The sequence below is a fragment of the Pogoniulus pusillus genome, chromosome 6 (genome assembly GCF_015220805.1).
Source record: "Pogoniulus pusillus isolate bPogPus1 chromosome 6, bPogPus1.pri, whole genome shotgun sequence".
Classification (NCBI taxonomy): Eukaryota; Metazoa; Chordata; class Aves; order Piciformes; family Lybiidae; genus Pogoniulus; species Pogoniulus pusillus.
Window position 1 is genome coordinate 30,884,863 of NC_087269.1, and position 23,060 is coordinate 30,907,922.

Here is a 23,060-nt window from a genome sequence, read left to right on the forward strand (position 1 = left end):
AGCACTTGGTCTTACTAAATCTTATACAACTGACCTCAGTCCATTAATCCAGCCTGTCCAAATCCCTTTGCAGAGCCTTCAAGCAGATCATCAGTCCCACCCAATTTAGTGTCATCTGCAAACTTACTGGAGGTACATTCAATCCCTTCATCCAGGTAACTGATAAAGAGAACTGATACCACCATTAAGGTGGTGCAGCAGGTCAGCAAGCATCTCCTCTTGGATTATATTACTGGATTGTGTCTATCTTCCTCTAATCTACCATACTGAAGAAAGAAAATAAACCACTCAATACCAGAGTACTCTTCCAGGGGAAAAAAAAGCCAGGGAAGAATTTAAGGTAAAATGCATTTATAAAAATACCCTTTATGACAATTCATCAGTATTACAGCAGTGCTACATAGCAGCAGCAGATAATCCATACCAGATTTTTGCTGGTTTAAATTAAAGCCCAAATCCTTTCTTGTGTTTTCCAAGGTACTTGCTTCCTTGAGCTATTTCATTTTAGTTCTGTTCGCCATCTAGGTGTTCCTATAGTCTCTGCAACGCTGTTGCTGCAGCAGCCTCAGTGCTTCAAAGATCAGGATGAAAACTTAGCAGATGGAAATCTTTTTGCAAAGGACAGCTGTTTTCATCTAGCACAAAATGGCTCTTTATTTCCAACAAATACGTTGCTCCAGTGTCTGCCAGAAGCAAGTGACACAGATCTGCTACAACTGTGCTGTAGGTTACATCTGCAGAGGGCACTGTAAAAGCCAGAACAAAACAATTTAGTCTTCATTTTCACAACAGCACCAAACATTCAAATTCCACCTTGATGAAAGCTACATTGGTTACTGGAAGTGTAGCTCGATATCTCAATAGATAGTTAGCTTCTGGTCTGAATATTGTCTTAAAACAATGTGTTAAGACCGTCCTTGAACAGCAGCATCCATGAATCACATAAAACACCTCTCAAGAAGTCCAGCAGGAGGCATCAAGGGAAGCCTATCTGAACGACTGCTCTGTTACCCACCTCAGGGAAGCTGTCAGCCATTTCTACAGTCTGCTAGAAGCTTTGCTGATTTTGCATGTAAGAAATCCATCTCATTACTGAATACTTAATAACACAAACATACATAACATCTCACCTCCTGTGAGAGTACTGAAGTGTTCTGATAGTGTCTTGGCTTTTGCTTTAGCAGGTGCCAAAAATGCACCTGCTAAACATTCTACCCTGCTTCAAACCAGCACAGATAGATGTTTTTGTAAGTTTAGTACCACAAGCAATCACATTTCCAGAACAATCTCACCCCAGTTCTGAACTGGGAGCTTGTTTCTGTGCTAGTTAATGAATGGCACATCACCTACTAATCTGTTGAGCCAGTGAGCAGGAATATTAAGGAAGATTTTTTCCATCAATTCAGATGCCACATGAACATAAACTTCATATCCTCCATCTTCTACTGTCATCAAAGCAGGTCTAGATGAGAAAACAAAAGACTTTTAAAAGTTACCTATTATACTTCTTGGTAATACTTTCAGAAAATTTGCTGAAGTAATGGTTCATTAAACTTGCTATGAAATAGTTTAGGACTAATTTCATAAATAATTTAGGTAGAAAATACATACTTATACAGACTTAGACTCCAGGAATTTTATGACTGTCTCAGTCTTTCCTATTTACATATCTTTGCTATGATACTTGCCCAAGAGAAAATTCAGAATTAAACAATTGGGAGGCTTGGCTGATACAGCTGAAGGCTGTGCAGCCATCCAGAGAGACCTGGACAGACTGAGAGCTGAGCACAGAGTAACCAGGTGAAGTTGAACAAGGACAAGTGCAGAGTCCTGCATCTGAGGAGAAATAATGAACTGCAGCAGTACAGGCTGGGAGGTGATCTGCTGGAGAGCAGCTCTGTGGAGAGGGACCTGGGGGTCCTGGTGGATAACATCCATGGCACAGCAATGTGCCCTTGTGGCCAAGAAGGCCAATGGGATCCTGGGGTGTATTAGGAAGAGTGTGTCCAGCAGATCAAGGGAGGTTCTCCTCCCCCTCTACTCTGCCCTGCTGAGACCTCATCTTGAATACTGCGTTCAGTTTTGGGCTCCCCAGTTGAAGAGGGACAGGGATCTGCTGGAGAGAGTCTAGCAGAGGGCTATGAGGATGATTAGAGGACTGGAGGGCACTGCCTGATGAGGAGAGGCTGAGAGACTTAGGACTTCTTAGTCTGGAGAAGAGAAGATGTAGAGGGGATTTGATAAATGTTTATAAGTATCTGAGGGCTGGCCAGGATGGGGGGGACAGGCTCTGCTCACTGCTGCCTGGGACAGGACAAGGAGCAATGGGTCTAAGTTGCACTAGAAGAGGTTCCACCTCAACACAAGGGGGAACTTCTTTACTGCAAGGGCCACACAGCACTGGAACAGGCTCCCCAGGGAGGTTGTGGAGTCTCCTTCTCTGGAGCCTTTCAAGGCCTGTCTGGATGTGTTCCTGTGTTCTCTGCGTTAGATAGCATTGTCCTGCTCTGGCAGGGGGGTTGGACTCGATCTCCTTGGGTCCCTTCCAACCCCTAACATCCTGTGAGCCTGTGAATCAACAAATAATGCTACTCCTACATCAGCTGGAGCTGTTTATTTTCTCGACGTCCATGTGCATGTACATCTTGTCTCACACTGCCCTCTGCTGGTAACTCAGTATCTCTGCTCTCTCTCTATGGAAAACAGGCTGAAGTTGATAAATCACTTTAAAAATACAGTTGCACGATTTCAAACTTCGGCCAAATCAAAACGCTTAAGTAGTTTTCCTTTGATCCTCAAGCTTCTACTCCATCTTTGCCTACAAAGTACTAAGTAAACCTTGTTACAACATAATGTAGTAGTTAAGGCACTAAAATTTTTAAGTGAAGAACATCACCTCTAAAAAAATGACATCACACAGCAACTCAAGAACAACTCCTTGAAAATACACTGGTAAAGTAGGACTTGCTAACCACACCCTAACCACAGAATTTTGTATCTGGGGGACAATAAAAGAGAGACAGTTGTAGCTTACTTCCCTCATAGTACACATTGGGTTTGTTTACCTGTAGAATGTTTTTACTTCATTGTAAGGCAAACATCTAACACACTGTTTGTAGATCATGTTCTCATCCGTCTGCAGTTCCAAACCACATTTAGCACAACCTGAGTATGTGATCATAGGCAGAGAAGCTAAAACGGACTGCACCGAGGTATCAGCACCGAAGGTAAGTTGTTTGTACTGCCCAGTTGAAACAGTAAACTTCATTTCCAAGATGTGGGCTCTCACTTGAAACACCCCTGCAGAAACAATTTCAGTCAAATCTACATTTGCTTGTATTTTTATCTGGAAGCAAAAGCAAGGATTACAACAGTTTCAGTTTTGAATCAGCTATCTATAAAGCTTCCTATTTTTCCCTTTTAGTAGCCAACGATCATATTTTTTAGAGATGGTTGATGCAGTGAAAAACCACTGTGGCTGAACATCATTTTAAAAGGTATACAAGTGCTACATTTTCAGATACTACTGTTAAAGATGCCACTACAGAAGAGTCCTAGTAAGAGATCAAGAGATCAGAGTTATGCAAACTCCACTGCTTTTCTCCCACACCAATTCAGAGACACTTGTTCAAGCATACCTTGACCAAATTAGCTTTCCACTATCAATACATAAACTAGAATTGAATGCTGCAACACCAACTTTATTTATTAACATAAAGCTTAACACCAGCCTCAGCAATCTTCTAGGCTGATCTGGAAGGAAACAACTGTGTAAAATGTTTATTCCTTTCTAAGATGTTTTCAACAATATGAGCTACTTTACTCTTGCTTTAGGGAATTCCACTTTTAGAGCAATACTATTTGACCATCTTTCAGTGATTAATCACATCATGGCTGGGTGGTTAGGCACAGACAAAGGGCAACATTTCTTTCTAAGTGCCCAAGCTATCTTTGTATGGGAGTACATAACTACACTTGCTTCACCTCTGAGCTCACTAAATGAAGGCTGTATTCAGTTTGGTTGGGTCCTGAGCAGCAACCTCCAGAATAAATTTAGACTTCCAGTACTGTGCTAACTTTAAAAACTGAAAAGTATTTCACTTGATTTGAGCACCTCTGTGGTTTATACACTGCTATAGACATCATGCTGATAGAGACGACTTTACCTGAGCATTTTCCCTCCAAATGTGCAGAGAGCTTTGTCACCTGCATGCAAGATAGTTTGCTTTTCTGAAACTGTTCTTTAAATTCAACTGCCCTTTTGTCATCATCAAATAAGCACTCACAGGATGACCACGGAGTTGTGTGCAGTTCAAAGTCACCTGATACAGAACTACACCGGACCAGAAGATATTTGAAGTCCCATATGTGATCTATAGAACAAAAAAGCAAAACAGAAGAGAGTTTACTTTCAGTACCTCGCTTCACTGACAAAAATTTATTCATAGAATCAACCAGGTTGGAAGAGACCTCCAAGCTCAGCCAGTCCAACCTAGCACCCAGCCCTGTCCAATCAACTAGACCATGGTACTAAGTGCCTCAGCCAGGCATTGCTTCAACACCTCCAGGGATGGCAACCTCCCCGGGCAGCCCATTCCAATGCCAATCACTCTCTCTGCCAACAACTTCCTCCTAACATCCAGCCTAGACCTCCCCCGGCACAACTTGAGACTGTGTCCCCTTGTTCTGTTGCTGCTTGCCTGGCAGAAGAGACCAATCCCCACCTGGCTACAATCTCCTTTCAGGTATTAACACTGTCAAGAAGAGAAAGTTGGCAATGTCTAAAAGAGAAAAAACAATCTTTGTGTTATCAAACCAGCTTCAGAACACCTATATTAAATAGGTAAATATTCACAAAAAAACTTGTTTAACCTTTTTGGCTTTTATTTTGCATGATAGAAAAACTTTAAGGCATCAACTTCAAGCAATACAACATTTACTTAAGAGTTTGCCTTTCCAATCAATGAATGTACTTAACCAATTTAACAAAAAAAAACCCTTGTTTCACTTATTTGAAAAGAGCAAAGCCAGGAAGACAAACAAAATTCAGCAGCAGTCACTGCTAAAACAGACTGTGCAGTTCTTGCAAGAGATGATTTAGTCAGTTACAGCCAGACTCAACAGCAAGATCATTAGGATATAAAAATCTGTCACTGCATGAAGGTGGAAAACAGAATGAAAATCAGAAGTAGAAAAAACACTCAGCAATTAGTTCAAAATGAAATAAGGAAGACTCAAAGCTGACTGCATAGTTAACACTCAAGTCTGGCTTTTTATAGTTACGTAATCAGGCATCAGTGCTTCTTGTATCTAGATACAATTTTCACTCATGCCTTCTCAGTCTTCTCAAGTGACTGCATTCAAACATGAGCCAGCAGTGTGCCCAGGTGGCCAAGAGAGCCAATGGCATCCTGGCCTGGATCAGGAACAGTGTGGCCAGTAGGACAAGGGAGGTACTTCTGCCCCTGTACTCAGCACTGGTCAGGCCACACCTTGAGTACTGTGTCCAGTACTGGGATCCTCAATTCAAAAGAGTTGTTGAGGTACTGGAACATGTCCAGAGGAAGGCAACAAAGCTGGTGATGGGCCTGGAGCACAGCCCTGTAAGGAGAGGCTGAGGGAGCTGGGATTGTTTAGCCTGGAGAAGAGAAGGCTCAAGGGGGACCACATTGCTGTCTACAGTTACCTGAATGGAGGCTGTGGCCAGGTAGGGGTTGGTCTCTTCTGCCAGGCAAGCAGCAAGAGAACAAGGGGCACAGTCTCAAGTTGTGCTGGAGTTGGTCTAGTCTGGATGTTAGGAGGAAGTTGTTACCAGAGAGAGTGATTGGCATTGGAATGGGCTGCCCAGGGAGGGGGAGTTGCCATCCCTGGAGGTGTTAAAAAAAAAAAGCCTGGATGAGGCACTTAGTGCCATGGTCTGGTTGATTGGACAGGGCTGGGTGATAGTTTGGACTGGATGATCTTGGAGGTCTCTTCCAACCTGGTTGATTCTATGATCCTATGAAATTCTGTTGCTTGTGGCACTGCTTCTAAACAGAGGACAGATGTTAAAATCAGTTACCGTATCTTGCCCTTTAAAGGTTGAATGGAAAAACTGTTACCTGCTGAGCATTTCACAGATATGAAAAGCAGCACAAAAGTTCTTAACAGCTACCTATGGGTATGAAGTTTTTACCTTTTTTCCTTTGAATCTGAGGGCACCAGGCAGCCCCTGCTCCCCATAACACCATCCTGTAGTGTTGATCTCTTTTCTGTTCTACTGTTAGAATAATCTTCCTTTGGGTGCCACCCCTGTAGCTATACAGAGATTCTGAAACAGTTGGAAATGACAGGACTTAAGAGCATATAAACACATAAACTCCATATACCTCTACCTTAAGATAAAGTCATGCTGCTACAGTATTTTATGATGTAACTACAAGAAAACAAGAATACACCTGACATTTCTTCAGGACAGAATGAAAATAAACTGACTTCTTCAGCAATGCCAATCTAGTGTGAGGAAATGCATAAAGTATACTAAATTACCTTTCTCCACCTAAATAGTCAGCAACTGGACATAGCCCCCTGAACATTTTTAAGCTCCCACTCATCCTGACTGGTGTAAGTGTAAAGGAGTTGTACTCAATCTCTCAGCAACATTCTATCAGTACTGGAAGTTAAAGTTTCTGCAACTTCTGTGGACTACATTGAGAGAAACATTTCTCTAAAGGCTTTCACACAGAAGAACACTATAGTCACAGACAAGCACTCTACAGCTAGAGTGTACAAACACTCTACAGCACTGCCTGCAAGTGCCAGTAGCACAGTACAAATACAGTATTGCTCATTAATCATTTTTGAACAAGAGCTATTGAACTAGCAGCCTAAGAGATTTACACACAGCAATTAATTATGAAGGTTTTTATCTTCACATTTGTTCATTTGTAATGAATAAACATGATATTGACACCATGGGTAAAATTTTAATCTTAACATAAAGTGACAGTTCAGTATGACTAAACTTGGGCAAAACTTGAAGATAAGCATGGAGAAACAATGATACTGTAAAAAAAAAAAAAAGATAAATCAAAATGATTATGGAGAGAAAACAGAGGGAGACTCTTTTTCCAGGTGGGAACAGTAGTATTTAACTACATCAGATTTTAAAGGCCACTAAAGAACGCAACAAACCATACTTCAGTTCCTCCACCTTAACTGCAGTATCTCTTCTCAGCACTCCTGCTAGACACACTGCTGTCCTTTCCTGGAAAGGATTGAGCCCACATTCCTAAGATATCACTGCTGCCAGCACTATACTTTACACATGCATTTCTCCAATTCTCCTTCACCTAATTGAAGATGAAGTACCACACTGTTTGGAGCTGTGGAGATGCCCAAGTAATCTCACCGACACGTCAATCCATTAGCAGATGCAGTCTGTGCTGAGCGTTCACTCCTCAGTGAAAACACCAACCCCTCAGTGAGTAGGAACACTGATTTTCAGTGTCCACTGCCTGGAGGAGTTCAAGAAAAGCCTGGATGAGGCACTTAATGCCATGGTCTAGTTAGACAGGGTTGGGTGAGAAGTTGGGCTGGATGATCTTGGAGGTCTCTTCCAACCTGGTTGATTCTATGCTACTCACACAGACACGTTTGCAATTTATCAGCTGTAGTGTGCAGTAACCTTTTTTCAGCTGCTAACTCCAGCCATTATTTCCTTCCTGTCTCTAACTCCATTTCTCAAACTGCTGTGTGTCCTCCCCCCCAATAAATAGATCATTACAAAGGTTTTAATTGTGACTCCTGTGTCAAACACTGGTGTAGAGACTGGAAAATAACCATGTCCTGGGTTAGGGTGGATCCCTCCCCCGGTAGAATAAACCCACCACAACACAGATTTTTCTTTGGAAAGTCAGGGAAAGATGAAACTGTATTTCTTATAGGTTAAATATAACAGTATGAGGAGAAATAAACTACTAGAGAGATATAATAACCTTAACGAAGATGGGGAAGGGGTCAAGTGGCAGCGGAGCAGCAAAGCCACGGCAGCCAAAACAGCAGCAAGCAAAGATAGCAGCAGGTGCAGCTGAAGCGGCAGAAGCAGCAAGGGGAAGGTACAAGCTGTGCTTCCAGACAAAGCTCTTGGTGCTCCAGTGAAATGATATTAACTTAGCCATCATTGCCATTATATGGCCTATCTCTAGAGTGTTCACCTCTCCCCTATGTCTGAGCTAGAAATCTAGCTCGAACGGCCCCAAACCAGAACTGCCCCTCAGAACAACTGTTTAAATATTCCCTGCTGTTGAAGTCTCAGAAGTTGAAGTCCAGTGCACAAAGTTACCTGTTAATATGGTAATGCTGATAATTTTCAAGACTGAGTGAACCAATGTATTTGGCTGCAGCTGGTCTAGCTGCACATACTGTACGCTATCCAGCCTCTGAACTTGTCTTGGAGGAATGACTCCAAAATGTGGAAGTTCTGATGAGATGTATGCCAGCAAGCCATGAAGAACACTGCCATCCACTACAGGATAAACTGATATGAAAAAAACCACAGAAGTTAAAAGGGACACCCTTTAAAAAAAACAGAAATATTTAAAACAGAAGATGGTATCAACTGGTACATGTTTACACTGACAAATGTAAAACTGTAACAAAAATTATTCTTACACTAAGTTCAAGGAATTCCCTCTTTGAGAATCCAGAGGTTTGAAAGATAAGCAGCCATTTTTACCATAAATTCCACTTGCCTATCTGAAATCATCAGGACTGCATCCTACATCTTGCCCACAAAGTCCTCCTGTCAATTTCTTATGGGGTTTTGTACCCCTGAGTTGCTCACATTTCCATTTTATCCAGTGTACGAAGCATTGCCAGTAAAACACTACCTGATAATCTACTGTGACATTTGTAACTGTTTTGCAAAGTTCTAAGTGACATATTAAATTATGCACTATCTTACATTCTTCTGGATTGAGAGCTGAGCAGTTGCCAAGATTCAGTAGCTGACTGGTGAACGTAGATTGCAGCATGATCTCTCCACACCAAGTATTCTCATACATTATGACATCTGTGAGAAAAGAAAAGGTAACTTCATGATCTCCTGTATCAACAACACTGCAGTGTATCATACTTTTCTTGACTATAGAACCATCATATAGAACCTGACCTGGACAGGCTGCAGAGGTGGGCACAAGCCAACCTCATGAGGTTCAACAAGACCAAGTGCAAGGTCCTGCAGCTGGGTCGAGCCAATGCCAAGCACAAACGCAGTCTGGGCAGTGAGTGGCTGGAGAACAGCCCTGAGGAGAGGGACTTGGGGGTGCCGGTGGATGAGCAGCTCAGCATGAGCCAGCAGTGTGCACTTGCAGCCCAGAAAACCAACCAAATCCTGGGCTGCATCAGCAGAAGTGTGGCCAGCAGGGCGAGGGAGGTAATTCTCCCCCTCTACTCTGCTCTGCTGAGACCCCACCTGGAGTACTGCATCCAGTTCTGGAGTCCCCATTCCAAGAAGGATGTGGAGATGCTGGAGTGTGTCCAGAGGAGGGCCACGAGGATGATTAAAGGGTTGGAGCAGCTCTGCTATGAGGACAGACTGAGAGAGTTGGGGCTGTTCAGTCTGGAGCCTTCTTGTGGCCTTCCAGTACCTGAAGGGGGCCTACAAAAAAGGTGGGGAGGGACTTTTCAGGATATCAGGGAGTGACAGGACTAGCTAGACTAATCACTATGAATCGCTATGGTTGGAAAGGACCACCGGGATCACCTGGTCCAACCTTTGTTCCAGCATCTTTAATCACTAGACCATAGCCTCAAGTGCCATATCCACTCTTTTTAAACATCTCCATGGATGGCAACTCCACCACCTCCCTGGGCAGCCTGTTCCATGCCTGACTACCTGTTCAGTAAAGAACTTCCTCCCAACATCCAATCTAAACCTTCCTTCATGCAACTTGAGGCCATTTTCTGTTGTCCTATCATTAGTGACCGGGGAGAAGAGACCAGCTCCAGCCTCACTATAACCTCCTTTTAGGTAGCTGTAGAGGGCAATAAGGTCCCCTCTCAGCCTTCTCTTCTCCAGACTAAACACCCCCAGCTCCCTCAGCTCCTCCTCACAGGCCATGTTTGCCAGACCTCTCCCCAGCCTTGTCGCCCTTCTCTGCACCTGCTCCAGCACCTCAGTGTCCCTCCTGTACTGTGGTGACCAAAACTGGACACAGTACTGGAGATGTGGTCTCAGGAGTGCTGAGTACAGGGGCATGAGCACCTCTCTACTCCTGCTGCTCACACCACTGCTGAACCAGGCCAGGATGCTGTTGGCCTTCTTGGCCACCTGGGCACACTGCTGGCTCATGTCCAGACAGCTGTCCACCAACACCCCCAGATCCCTTTCTGCCAGGCAGCTCTCCAGCCACTCCTTCAGCCTTAATAGACAGATTGTAATCAGAGTCTGTTCAACTCCAGCTCTAAATCAGTAATGATACTGTTTTTACAGCACTGTATTCTTTTTCTTGAAATGTGTTCTCATAAAGAGGTGTTTGCTCCTGTTGGGTGTCAAACAGCACAAAGGATTTACTGGGAGGAATCTTCATCATCAGTTGATGCATTGTAAAAAGTTAAACCACAAACAGCATTTTATCTATCTGCAGCTTATGTCAGCTATTAATTAACACCATGAGCCATATGAAGATACTACTAGTAAGCTACAAAGGCCTTCACAGGAGAAAAAAGTGTTTCTTATTCTGAGACTGAACATACCACAATTTTCTGTTCTATCTGCTGGTCTAACAGCAGAGAATAGCCCATAAATCAAGTAACTAGTGTATCTGGTTTGTAGTAGCACTTGTACCTTCCAGGAACAGATAGATGTTTTAAAACACTGACAGGTTCAGAACACACCTGACTACCAATGGCACTGCTACAGTGAGCACTGCTGTGTTTCAGACCAAAGACTACACACAGGAGATGCGCAAAGTTCCACTGGCAGGATGACAGAGGATTCAAAGTGATGTTGGGTAAAGCAAGTGATGTAAGAAAGATACCTACAAATGCATAGCTAGAGTTCCAAATTCCTGTTTACACAGTGTTCTACTTCAGAAGGGTATTTTAAATAGGCAGAAAAGGGAATTCTTACCTGTAAGCAGTACGATATCCCCAGGAAACACGGTGAGGGACCAAAATGCAGCACCCTGCCACAAGACCACCTTTCTTTCAACTCCTGATTGGTCAATAACTACAATTGTTGCTACAGGAACTTTACATGAAGACTTTGGTCTACTCTTCACCTGCACTTCTTTGATATGACAAGGATGCACTATTGTGACCAAAACATTGTACTTTTGATTTTTGCAGCAGCAGTTCTTAAGTAGTGATAGTTTCATTTGAAGTTTCTTGAACTCTGTTGTCTTCTCTTGAGCCGCTTTCATCCCAGGACCAGCTGGAGAAGAATTCAGTTTAGCTCTCTTGGATTTCAGATCCTTTTTAAGTGTTGAGTGAAAACTAGGAAAGGAATCTTCATAATTGTGGGCTCTCTTAGAAGAGCTCTTATGACAACTGTCTACTTGAGAGCACAGTATTCCTGAGTTCAGTGGTTCAATGTGGATTTCATTTACAAATTGTGCAACAGGAACATTTAGTTCTTGAGCCTTTGCTGTATTTTCCTGAGCACTTCCTTCTTGTTTTGTAGCTTCGATGCATATATTTTTCCTATCACACTCAGAGCTGAAAAGTTCAAGAGAGCTTGCATACACTTCCTTACATTCATTTTCAGCCACATTAGAGCATGTTCCAACATTAGAATCACATTGGAAGCCATCACTGTGCCTTTCTTCATTTTTTTCCCCATCTTGTGTTCCTGATAGCTTTAGGATTCTCTTCTGCATATCATTCTGACTCTGCATCAAAACAGCCATCTGACTCAAAGTCATTATACTACAAAATTCAGTCTCTGTTGACACTGCAAAGTCTGAACAATCACTTGCTTCTCTTTTTGGTTTTGACTCTTGATTTCGGAGGAAAGGCAGATCAAAACACTGACTTAGATCAGAATGATTACTTGTATGATCTGATTGAACACCCTGTCCCACAGAGCTCCGATGAATGCTAATCTGCTTAGTACAGGCAACCAAATCAGAAATATCAGAGCTGTTAGCTTCAAAAGGACTGGCTTTTCTTTCCATGAGGTCTGAAACACTGCTATGTGGCTGTTCGTTTTGTCTAGCTGACACTGCAAAGTTTTGTAGGTGTTGGTCCATAGCCTGGTTTACATTTGCATGGGCACACCCATCTTTAGACATTTGACTATCAATGAAACATATAGTCTTTTTATGTGCACTGGTACAAGTTATTGCCAGAGGTACAAGAGATGTCAGACCTTTTGCTGCCATTAATGTCTCCTGTTCAGACAGCTGATAGCTTTTATCATTTGCAGGAGTTGGTGTGACTACAGACCTTTCTGCCTGAAACACTAAGGGCTCAGCATCCTGGAAGGTTTCACCACTTGCAGGAGTTGGTGTGACTACAGACCTTTCTGCCTGAAACACTAAGGGCTCAGCATCCTGGAAGCTTTCACCATTTGCAGGAGTTGGTGTGACTACAGACCTTTCTGCCTGAAACACTAAATGCTCAGCATCCTGGAAGGTTTCACCATTTGCAGGAGTTGGTGTGACCACAGACCTTTCTGCCTGAAACACTAAGTGGTCAGCATCCTGGAAGGTTTCACCATTTGCAGGAGTTGGTGTGACTGCAGACCATTCTGCCTGAAACACTAAGTGCTCAGCATCCTGGAAGCTTTCACTACTTGCAGGAGCTGGTGTGACCACAGACCTTTCTGCCTGAAACACTAAATGCTCAGCATCCTGGAAGCTTTCACTACTTGCAGGAGCTGGTGTGACCACAGACCTTTCTGCCTGAAACACTAAGTGCTCAGCATTTTGGACTTTTTCAGACAGCAGCCTATGTGTATCACACAAGTAGTGGAGTTCTCTCCATTTTTCAGCAGTAGCTGATGAGCTACTTTGCCCTGGTGCCTCAGGTGGGCTTGGAATACTGGGTGCTCCAATAAAAATATGAATTTGAGGTCTTTTTGACATTTTTGATTGCTGTGCAGTTTGGTTTCAATGTGAGTTACGCAATAACGCTAAATATCAGTACATGGAAAAATATTTGGCTTTTCATTAGGTTTTTAAATTAAATTAAATTCTTCAATTTAATTAAATTAAATTGAAGAGTTGAATTGGTTAAAAAAACCCCACACTACTACTGAAAACCTTTTAAATGTACAAGAGAAAAAAATAAAAGTTATTTCTATCAAACTTACATAGAAAAATAAAGTTATAGGAGGGTTAAATATCTGATACTTGGAAACACATGTACATAGTACATACAGTGAAATGCCAGTTTAAGTTTAATTATTAGGCAGATTTATCTCCATTTATTACTGCTAATTGAGCAGTTAAATGTGAATTCAGTATTCAGTGCTTAGTTTTAGTTCATGTAAAATAAATGCCTTTAAGAGATTTCACAACATGGTTAATTTCAGCTCCAAGAAAATCAGGATTTCAACTAAGTGATGAAAAATACTAGAGCCATTTAAAATTAATTTAAGACTTGGCTCAAAATGTGGTAGTTTGCATACTGTATTAAATGATTATTTTATGAAATGGGATGGTTCAGGATATTAATGGTAAATTATTTAATAAGCATTAGAGGGGCCAAGAAACTTGATTTATAATTTGCTATAATTCATTTGTAGAGTATCACACTACTAAAAAATTTAAGTTAGTTAAAAAATAAGCCTACCATACACGGCACAAAACAAAATACAGTTAAAAAAAAAACCCTGCTATCCTATAATTCTGAAGTGATCAGCCAGAGCCACAAGTGTTCATTAAAATGCAGACATCCAGCTACATGTTTTGGGAGTCTTGTCAATAAAAGCTGCTGCTATAAGCAGTTCTACAGTGGTAGGAGGTAGCACAAGAAATGAGATTCGGGAGATAATCCATCTGCAAACAGAAGAAAAGGAGGATTGAAACAAACAGCATTGCAGAAAGGAGGTGATTTTTTTTCTTTTAGCACATTCATTTTCTTAACAAGCCCCTAGAGGGCGATAAATCTGCACAGGCATAAAGAACAGTAACAGGGTAGAATCAGAGAACCAATCAAGGTTGGAAGGGACCACAAGGATCAGCTAGTTCCAATCCCTCTGCCATGCCCAGGGACACCCCACCCTAGATCAGGCTGCACACAGCCTCATCCAGCCTGGCCTGAAACACCTCCAGGGACAGGGCCTAAACCACCTCCCTGGGCAACCCATTCCAGCCTCTTACCACTCTCATGCTCAACAACTTCCTAGAACACTCATCTCTGGGATATTTTAGGTTTAACTGGAAAGATATACACTCGTTCAAATTAAGACACATACCATCATACCAAGACACTACAAAAGAGTAAGTAGGAATTGCTCAGCTCTACACTTCTTTTTTGTAATAACAAATATGAAAAAGATGGGAGTTGCCAAAGTGCTGGAGTAATACATTTAGGCTTCTAGGAATGTAACTTTCAAAGAACAGCTTCCCAAGCTTGTGAAATTACCGAATTGAAGAACAGTAGAACACAAATAATCTAAAGGACAACTTACAATTCAATACAACAATAATAGATCAGGTAAGAAAGGAAAGACAAATCAGAGGCAGCGAGGTTGAATCCCTAAAAAGGGTAACGTTGCTAAGTTTGGTAGCTATCAAATACTGGCCAGTCTTTTAAAAGCAACATCACTCTGCTGCTAGCTTTTATATGTTTTAAATCTTGGTTACAGCCATTGCATTACTGGTCCTGGGACCAGACTTGTTCAACATCTTTGTCAGTGACATAGACAGTGGCACTGAATGAAATCTCAGCAAGTTTGCTGACAACACCAAGCTGTGTGGTGCAGCAGACAGGCTGGAGGGCAGGGATGCCAGCCAGAGGGACCTGGCCAGGCTGGAGAGGTGGGCACAAGCCAACCTCATGAGGTTCAACAAGACCAAGGGCAAGGTCCTGCAGCTGGGTCAAGCCAATGCCAAGCACAGATCCCGACTGGGCAGTGACTCACTAGAGACCAGCTCTGAGGAGAGGAACTTAAAGGTGCTGGGAGACGAGAAGCTCAACATGACCCAGCAGTGTGCACTTGCAGCCCAGAGGGACAACCAGATCCTGGGCTGCATCAGAAGTGCGGCCAGCAGAGGGAGGTGATTCTCCCCCTCTACTCTGCTGAGACCCCACCTGGAGTACTGCATCCAGTTCTGGAGCCCCCATTGCAAGAGGGATGTGGAGATGCTGGAGTGTGTCCAGAGAAGGACCATGAGGATGCTCAGAGGGCTGCAGCAGCTCTGCTGTGAGGACAGACTGAAAGAGTTGGGGCTGTTCAGTCTGGAGAAGAGAAGGCTCCCAGGTGACCTTCTTGTGGCCTTCCAGGATCTGAAGGGGGCCTACAAAAAAACTGGGAAGGGACTCTCTAGGTCCTCATGGAGTGATAGGATTAGGGGGAATGGAGCAAAGCCGGAGGTGGGGAGGTTCAGAGTGGACATGAGGAGGAAGTTGTTGAGCATGAGAGTGGTGAGAGGCTGGAATGGGTTGCCCAGGGAGGTGGTTTAGGCCCCATTCCTAGAGGTGTTTAAGGCCAGGCTGATCTAGGGTAGGGTGTCCCTGCCCATGGCAGTGGGGTTGGAACTAGATGATCCTTGTGGTCCTTTCCAACCCTGACTGATTCTATATGGGTTGCTTTCCTGATTAGGTTCTCTATGGTATAAAAAAAAATTGCTTAATAAGGAGGTTCAAATAAATAAAAGGTTCAAGTGAATTACAAAGAATGTCTTCAACATATGTCCTACAGTACAGAAGCTGCTGAATAGAAGAATTCTGACACAGGTCTATGTCATTTCTACAAAAACATGCATACCAGGCAGAGATAAGTAAAATATTGATTTCCAAGTTGGGCTTTGATAAAGTGAGCAGCTGTTTCACTTCTATTTTTTCCATTCTTCAAGGACTGAATAGGACCTTATTCCAGTCTTACTGTTTGCAAGACTTCAGGCATTTGCACAACAAGTTTCAGGGAAAGAGAAAACTTAAACTATATGGACAAAATTATTTGTTTACCTGCTTTTTATATTACTAGAATAAGCTTAGAACAGAGTTTTTGTAAGTTTACTTATAAGGAAACCCCAATTCAACTACACTGTAAATGAGCTCATTTAATACTTCAGTTATTGAGTTCTAAGGACACTGGAAAGAATTTCATTGTTAAACAGATCATTAGAACAGTGAACCTGGAGTTGCAAGACCTTCCAGAGATCCCCTATTCATAGAAAGGTTGGTGTTGAAGGTGCCATAGTGCTCAGTATATAAAAACTGTCACATATCCTAGATAACTTCAGAAAGATGCTGCAAAGCTTCACTGCTGTGTTAGTACAGTACATTTTTGCACTTCAGATCTTAAAACCAGAAAACAGTAACAAAGAAAACGTTTCAGATACATTTCAGATGCTAAACTTACCTTCAATACTTCATGTTCTGTGTACAATTAAGTTTCAAATCCCAAAAAGGCAGATCTATTTTACTCTACTTCCACAGACACACTGCAGCATATTTCAAATGTCTTCTTCCTATAATGGGGGTTGAACAATTAATTAGTCAACACTTGAAGGAAAAATATCACTGAATAGTCAAGCATTGGGGTTTCTTATTAAGTAGTATAGAATCAACCAGGTTGGAAGAGACCTCCAAGATCATCCAGCCCAACTTCTCACCCAACTCTGTCCAATCAACTAGACCATGGCATTAAGTGCCTTATCCAGTCTTTTCTTGAAGACCTTCAGGGATGGTGACTCCACCACCTCCCTGGGCAGCCCATTCCAATGCCAATCACTCTCTCTGTGAAGACCTTCCTCCTAACATCCATCCTATACTTCCCCTGGCACAAGTTGAGACTGTGGCTGGTTGTCTGGGAGAAGAGACCAACCCCCACCTGGCTACAATCTCCCTTCAGGTAGTAGTAGACAGCTATGAGGTCACACCTGAGCCTCCTCTTCTCCAGGCTAAACAACCCCAGCTCCCTCAGCCTCTCCTCATAGGGTTTTGTTTGTAGTTTTGCTACTCTCCATACTGAAACAATGGAAGAGAGCATTGTTATTACTGTGAAGTACTTTTAAAGTAGAAGGTTTTACCCATCTGTGAAAACATGTCAAACACATCCCAATATCCCTGAACTTCCTTCTCTGTCTTTATGCAGAGTCTGAATTAGACAGAGCTGTTATATTGGCATACTTGTGGTATTCAGCACCTATTTACTTTTTTTATCCTTGAGATGGAATTGGATGAATTCTTAAGATAAGATTCTGGTGGCCAACACCAGAGTTTTATATTTAAATAAGAGGAAAATAGAAGAAATGGGAAGATATTATAGCTGAATAATGTTGACTGATTTTCATTTGTTATGGGCTAGTAAGTTTTGTGGCTTGCTTTAAGTAGTTGTGCTTGCACTGCAAGCTGTTCTAAGCTTATTCTAGTAATATAAAAAGCAGGCAAACAAATAATTTTGTCCATATAGTTTAAGTTTTCTCTTTCCCTGAAACTTGTTGTACTTGTCTGTGTAAGGGTTAGAATATAACAAAAATGTAGTTCTCTCTACATAAATACCTCCAGTTAAGGAACAGAATGAGAGGACTACTAAAAAAAAGAGCAAATAATTGGAGGGTTTCTAAATGAGGTTAGGGAAAGGGAAGGCTGCATATCAAGATTTCAGTGTAAGCCATTCTTGGATCAGAAATGCACCCCATGGGCTCATCCATGAAGAACTAAACCACCAACCTGGTCATGTATTGAGACACTCTAAGTAGGAAAGAAAAAGCAACTACTGTGTTCCTTCCACTTTTTTTTGGTTTGAGGGTTTAAATTTGTGTATAACTTCCAATTGCACAGTGTTTTACCAACCTCTCACATTAACCACCATTTCTCTTTTGGTTTTCTGCCATGTTGAAAAATTGATGACAGCTATACATAAATTCAGAAAGCTTTCCATACTCTTCCAGTTACATGACTTCTCTAAACTTAGGGGTTTCTTTCTTGATTCATGCTTTGCAGTGCATTGAGAACCAATTATTTATGAATTTAATCAATCTCTACTATGAAAATATAATTCATTTTCAAAATCTGAAATTGATTTTTCTTAACATATTTATAGCTTATGAATGATAAGTGACTTCTGCCTACTTTCACCTAATTAAGTCAAATATTGAATGACCTGCTCAGGCAATTTCTGAGTTACATTTCAGGTGAAAGATACCAAATTCCAGTACTAGGATTAACTAGTATTTAAGTCTGCAAAGCATTTAAAAGTTTCAGTAACTTCTCTGTATATAAAACTGTTTAAACAACCTTTGCAATGCTTCTTTAGAACGGTATTATTACTTAATGAGTTATTAGTGAAGTTCTGTGCCTTGTTTTAAAGAAAACCTGGAAGAACAACTCTAACTACAGATCCTAAAACTGAGGAAAACAAAAAAACTATCAATCACTAGCAAAATAGCAGAGCCACTAAACAGACCTATTTTTATGTAGCAGTTAAATCACCTGTGGGTAGATAAGGGGTTAACTACACCAAAGAGAACAGGAGGTAAAGCTCATAAAGATATAACTAAAACCTGAATGCACAGATCCATTATACTTGTTAATTATTACACCATTTCTTAATTTGTGGAAAGCTGTTCTATTCATAACAGCCAATGACAGCCTACCTTTTTATCTCTGAAATGGTCAGAGTCTGATTGATGGGTCAATGATCTATTATAAACCACTAACTACATCAGCAAGTTGAAAATTTGCAAGATGCTGCAACCAAAGTTTAATGTTCCCACTACAAGAAATACGTGACACATACACTTCCTTTCCCCTGACCTAAACACTAAGAAACTAAACTTAGCAAGTTGTTTTTTAGTTAACAGTTATGTAATTAACAGTTTGTCATACATGTAGCAATTTGCTAAGATGAACAAAGCAGTTTTTAAAATACTTCCAGGAACCTTGTGTGAGACTACAGGCAAGTCCTTAAAATACCTTGGCAGTATTATTCACTCCATAGTTCACGATTCATAGAATCATTGAGTGGTCTAGGTTGGAAGGGACCTCAAGGATCATCCAGCTCCAACCCCCTGCCAGAGGCAGGGACACCTCCCACTAGAGCAGGTTGCTCAAGGCCTCGTCCAACCTGGCCCTAAATACCTCGAGGGAGGAAGCACCAAGGAAACTGAAAACAGATGACAACAGCTTTGGTTTCTTATCTCTCTTAAATATGAATGGTAGCCAGGCACCTACATCCCTGATTTTAAAAGTTGCATCCAGGCATTGTTTCATCAAATCATTGCTTCAGCCCTATATACTGAAAGTAAAGCACACTAATCACACAACTACAGAATGTCAGGGGCTGGAAGGGACCTCAAAAGATCACCTGGTCCTGCCTCCCTGCCAGAGCAGGATCACCTAGAGCAGGTCACACTGGAATGCATCCAGATGGCTCTTGAATATTTCCAGAGAGGGAGACTCCACAACCCTCCAGGGCAGCCTGTTCCAGTTTTCTGCCACCCTCACAGTGAAAAACTTCCTCCTCAGGTTCACATGGAACTTCCTATGCCTCCAATTAATCAAACCCAGTTCACAACTGAGAAAGAGGAACCAACAGTGGCACTTAGTGAGGTTTAGAATCAAAAAAAATCATTTACCACAGAATCAACCAGGTTGGAATAATCACACCTGTGGATAAGTTTTTTCATCTGTTAGACACTACAACTTCAAACTAAATACAAACTTACAGAAATATCAGACAGCCGTGTATGAGAACAAAAAGGATTAAAGGAATATAATCATAGAATCAACCAGGTTGGAAGATCCTTCCAAGATCATCCAGTCTGACCTAGCACCCAGCCTTGTCCAATCAACTAGACCATGGCACTAAGTGCCTCAGCCAGGCTTTTTTTGAACACCTCTAGGGACAGCGACTCCACCACCTCCCTGGGCAGTCCATTCCAATGGCAATCACTCAGGCAAGAACTTCCTCCTAGCATCCAGCCTAGACTTCCCCCAGCACAACTTGAGACTGTGTCCCCTTGCTCTGTTGCTGCTTGCCTGGAGAAGAAACTGACCCCAACTTAGCTTCAGCCTCCCTTCAGGTAGTTGTAGACAGCAATGAAGTCACCCCTGAGCCTCTTCTCCAGGCTGCACATCCCCAGCTCCCTCAGCCTCTCCTCATAGGACAATAGTAATATAATAATGCCAAAACCTCACTCCTTTCCCCTGCCACTCAACACTTCAGGTGTTTTGGATAGTATTTTTTTGTGTGCAGTGTATTACATGCAGCTTGGTTTGGTACAGACTGATTATGGCCACACTAACCTGTCGTTAATAACAATGTGATACTGTGATAATTCCTACGACATACAAAATCAATTATATTGTCCCATACATGCTAAAAAACAGGTCCTCTAAACATACAGAGCAGGATAGTCACTTATACTGTGAGCTCTTCCCTCCCTCATTTGCAGGCTTGATTTTCATCATAGAATCAACCAGGTTGGAAGAGACCTTCAAGATCATCCAGTCCAACCTAGCACCCAGCCCTAGCCAGTCAACTAGAACGTGGCACTAAGTGCCTCATCCAGTCTTGAACACCTCCAAGGATGGCAACTCCCCACAGGTTGCTTACATTACACTGTATTACAATGGACACTCTTAAGGCAACTGACATTTCATTCTACTTTTGTCCATAGCATACTGGTTTACTGACATTACAACAGAAGAAACTGAGTTATTACCAACCATTTTCAAAGTATTTACTTTCAGATCTTTTCTTACAACAGTTCATTCCATATTATGGCAGAGCAGAAAAATCTAAGACACTTGCCCATCAAAGGAAAAATAAACCTCTGGATGAAGAACTCCCATTGTAGCACAGAAAACTCTTGGCACTTATTGCACCTCTCAAATCTTCCTCCAAAACTCAGCCTCGCTGTTTCAAAAGCCAGGCACTGCAGCAGTACAACGTCATCAGAAAACTGAAGAAGCTGCAAGCAGAATAGCAAATTTGACAGACTTCAAATGTGAAACAATTCTGGGATGAAGTGGTGAGTGCATTACATGTTTGCTTGCAACTTGTGCAAAAAAAAACACCATTAAAGATGATCTTTGTGCCAACAACTCATGCTGGCACTGCAAGTGAATCAATATACTAGCAACAGCACCTATCCACCAAGTCAATAAGATGCTTGGTCCAAAAAGATAGAATTATTCAGAAAAAAGCAATTGAAAAGAAAAACTGCCAGAAGAAACCAACATAAGCAACTAGGAGCTGAAGCTTCTTATGCAGAGTATACCATATGGGCTTAAAGGAAGCTTAGACATGTAAATGAATGGCAGCTCAAGGAGATGTAATCTGATACTCAGCACTGCTCAGGCCACACCTTGAGTGCTGTGTCCAGTTCTGGGCTCCTCAATTCAAGAGAGATGTTGAGATACTGCAACGTGTCCAGAGAAGGGTGACAAAGCTGGTGAGGGGCCTGACACACAAGCCCTATGAGGAGAGGCTGAGGGAGCTGGAGTGGTTTAGCCTGGGGAAGAGGAGGCTCGGGAGCAGCCTCATTGCTGCCTGCAACTACCTGAAGGGAGGCTGTAGCCAGGCAGGGGTTGGTCTCTTCTCCCAAGCAACTGGCAACAGAACAAGGGGACAGTGTCTCCAGTTGTGCCCAGGGAGGTGGTAGAGTCACCATCCCTGGAGGTGTTGAAGAAAAGCCTGTCTGAGGCTCTTAGTGCCATGGTCTAGTTGACTGGATAGGGCTGGGTGCTAGATTGGACTGGATGAGCTTGGAGGTCTCTTCCAACCTGGTTGATTCTATGATTACTTTAGGCTAAGCTTGTGGGACCTAACAGGAAATCAAGAGAACACAAATAGGAGAAAACACAAATAGGAGAAAACACAAATAGGAGAAAACACAAGTACGTATAGGCAGCTGCAAATATAGGGTAGGAAATTACAGGTCTTACCTTAATTATCCTTTGATTAGCAATGTTAACAATCACTAAATATATTGTATCTAAATATTAATACAAGGTTTCAGGGAAAAAGATGTAGTCCTATCTATAACTGTCCTATTTACCCAAATTTTACTTTAGGATTGTCATCTGGCTCACACAAAGTAATGTTTCTGGAATACCATGCACAGCAGCAGATGTCAACCAGTAATACTGCAAGAATCCTGGTAGTCAATACCTAAATTTATGAAAATCACAAGTTCTCTTTCTTTGATAGCAGTACCCATAATAATCAGTATGTTATTGCTAACTGCTACCTGAATATAATAATTATTGACCATAGAATAAACTCTTTTAGTGCTCAGAATTTATACTGATATCAGATATACAAATTCCTTCTGGCAAGATCATGGAACAGATCCTCCTGAAGGCTCTGCTAAGGCAAATGGAAAACAAAGAGAAGTGGTTGGTGGTAACCAGCAATGGCTTCACCAAGGGCAAATCGTGCCTGACAAATTTGGTGGCTTTTTATGATGAAGTCACAGCAACAGTGGATAAGGGAAGGGCAACTGACATCACCTACCTGGGCCTGAGCAAGGCATTTGACTCTGTCCTACATGACATCCTGGTCACCAAACTGGAAAAACACAGACTTGATGGGTGGAACGCTGCTGGATGGTTGCATGCAGAGAGTGGTGCTTAAGGGCACAATGTCCATCTGGAGACCAGTGACAAGTGGTGCCCCTCAGGGGTCAATGCTGGGACCAGTGCTTTTTAACATCTTTGTCAGTGATACAGACAGGAATCGAGTGCAACATCAGCAAGTTTGCAGATGACACCAAGCTGTGTGGCACAGTCAACTTGCTAGAGGGCAGGAATGCCATCCAGAGGGATCTGGACAAGCTGCAGAGGTGGGCCCAGGCCAACCTCATGAAATTCAACAAGGCCAAGGACCTGCACCTGGGTCAGCACAATCCCAAGCACAAATCCAGGCTGAGTGGCAAATAGCTGTAGAACAGCCC

The 23,060-nt window shown here is 42.2% G+C and overlaps 1 protein-coding gene across 4 annotated transcripts in view; it reads right to left on the reverse strand.

Moving 5' to 3' along the window:
* Positions 1 to 334: 334 nt before the first annotated feature.
* Positions 335 to 23,060, reverse strand: part of SHLD2 (shieldin complex subunit 2) — a 45,644-nt gene continuing 22,918 nt past the window's right edge. For 3 of the 4 annotated variants that reach the window (XM_064145103.1, XM_064145104.1, XM_064145105.1), the window contains 9 exons: positions 16,517 to 16,625; positions 11,114 to 13,985; positions 8,945 to 9,052; positions 8,324 to 8,518; positions 6,176 to 6,310; positions 4,167 to 4,373; positions 3,066 to 3,300; positions 1,347 to 1,462; positions 335 to 746 (listed from right to left, as the gene is read on the reverse strand). In XM_064145103.1, coding sequence (XP_064001173.1) covers positions 574 to 746; positions 1,347 to 1,462; positions 3,066 to 3,300; positions 4,167 to 4,373; positions 6,176 to 6,310; positions 8,324 to 8,518; positions 8,945 to 9,052; positions 11,114 to 13,070 — 3,126 coding nt within the window. In that variant the 5' untranslated portion in view covers positions 13,071 to 13,985; positions 16,517 to 16,625 and the 3' untranslated portion in view covers positions 335 to 573. Of the gene's footprint in view, positions 747 to 1,346; positions 1,463 to 3,065; positions 3,301 to 4,166; positions 4,374 to 6,175; positions 6,311 to 8,323; positions 8,519 to 8,944; positions 9,053 to 11,113; positions 13,986 to 16,516; positions 16,626 to 23,060 lie in introns of those variants that run through there. The other variant, XM_064145106.1, reaches the window with a different exon arrangement.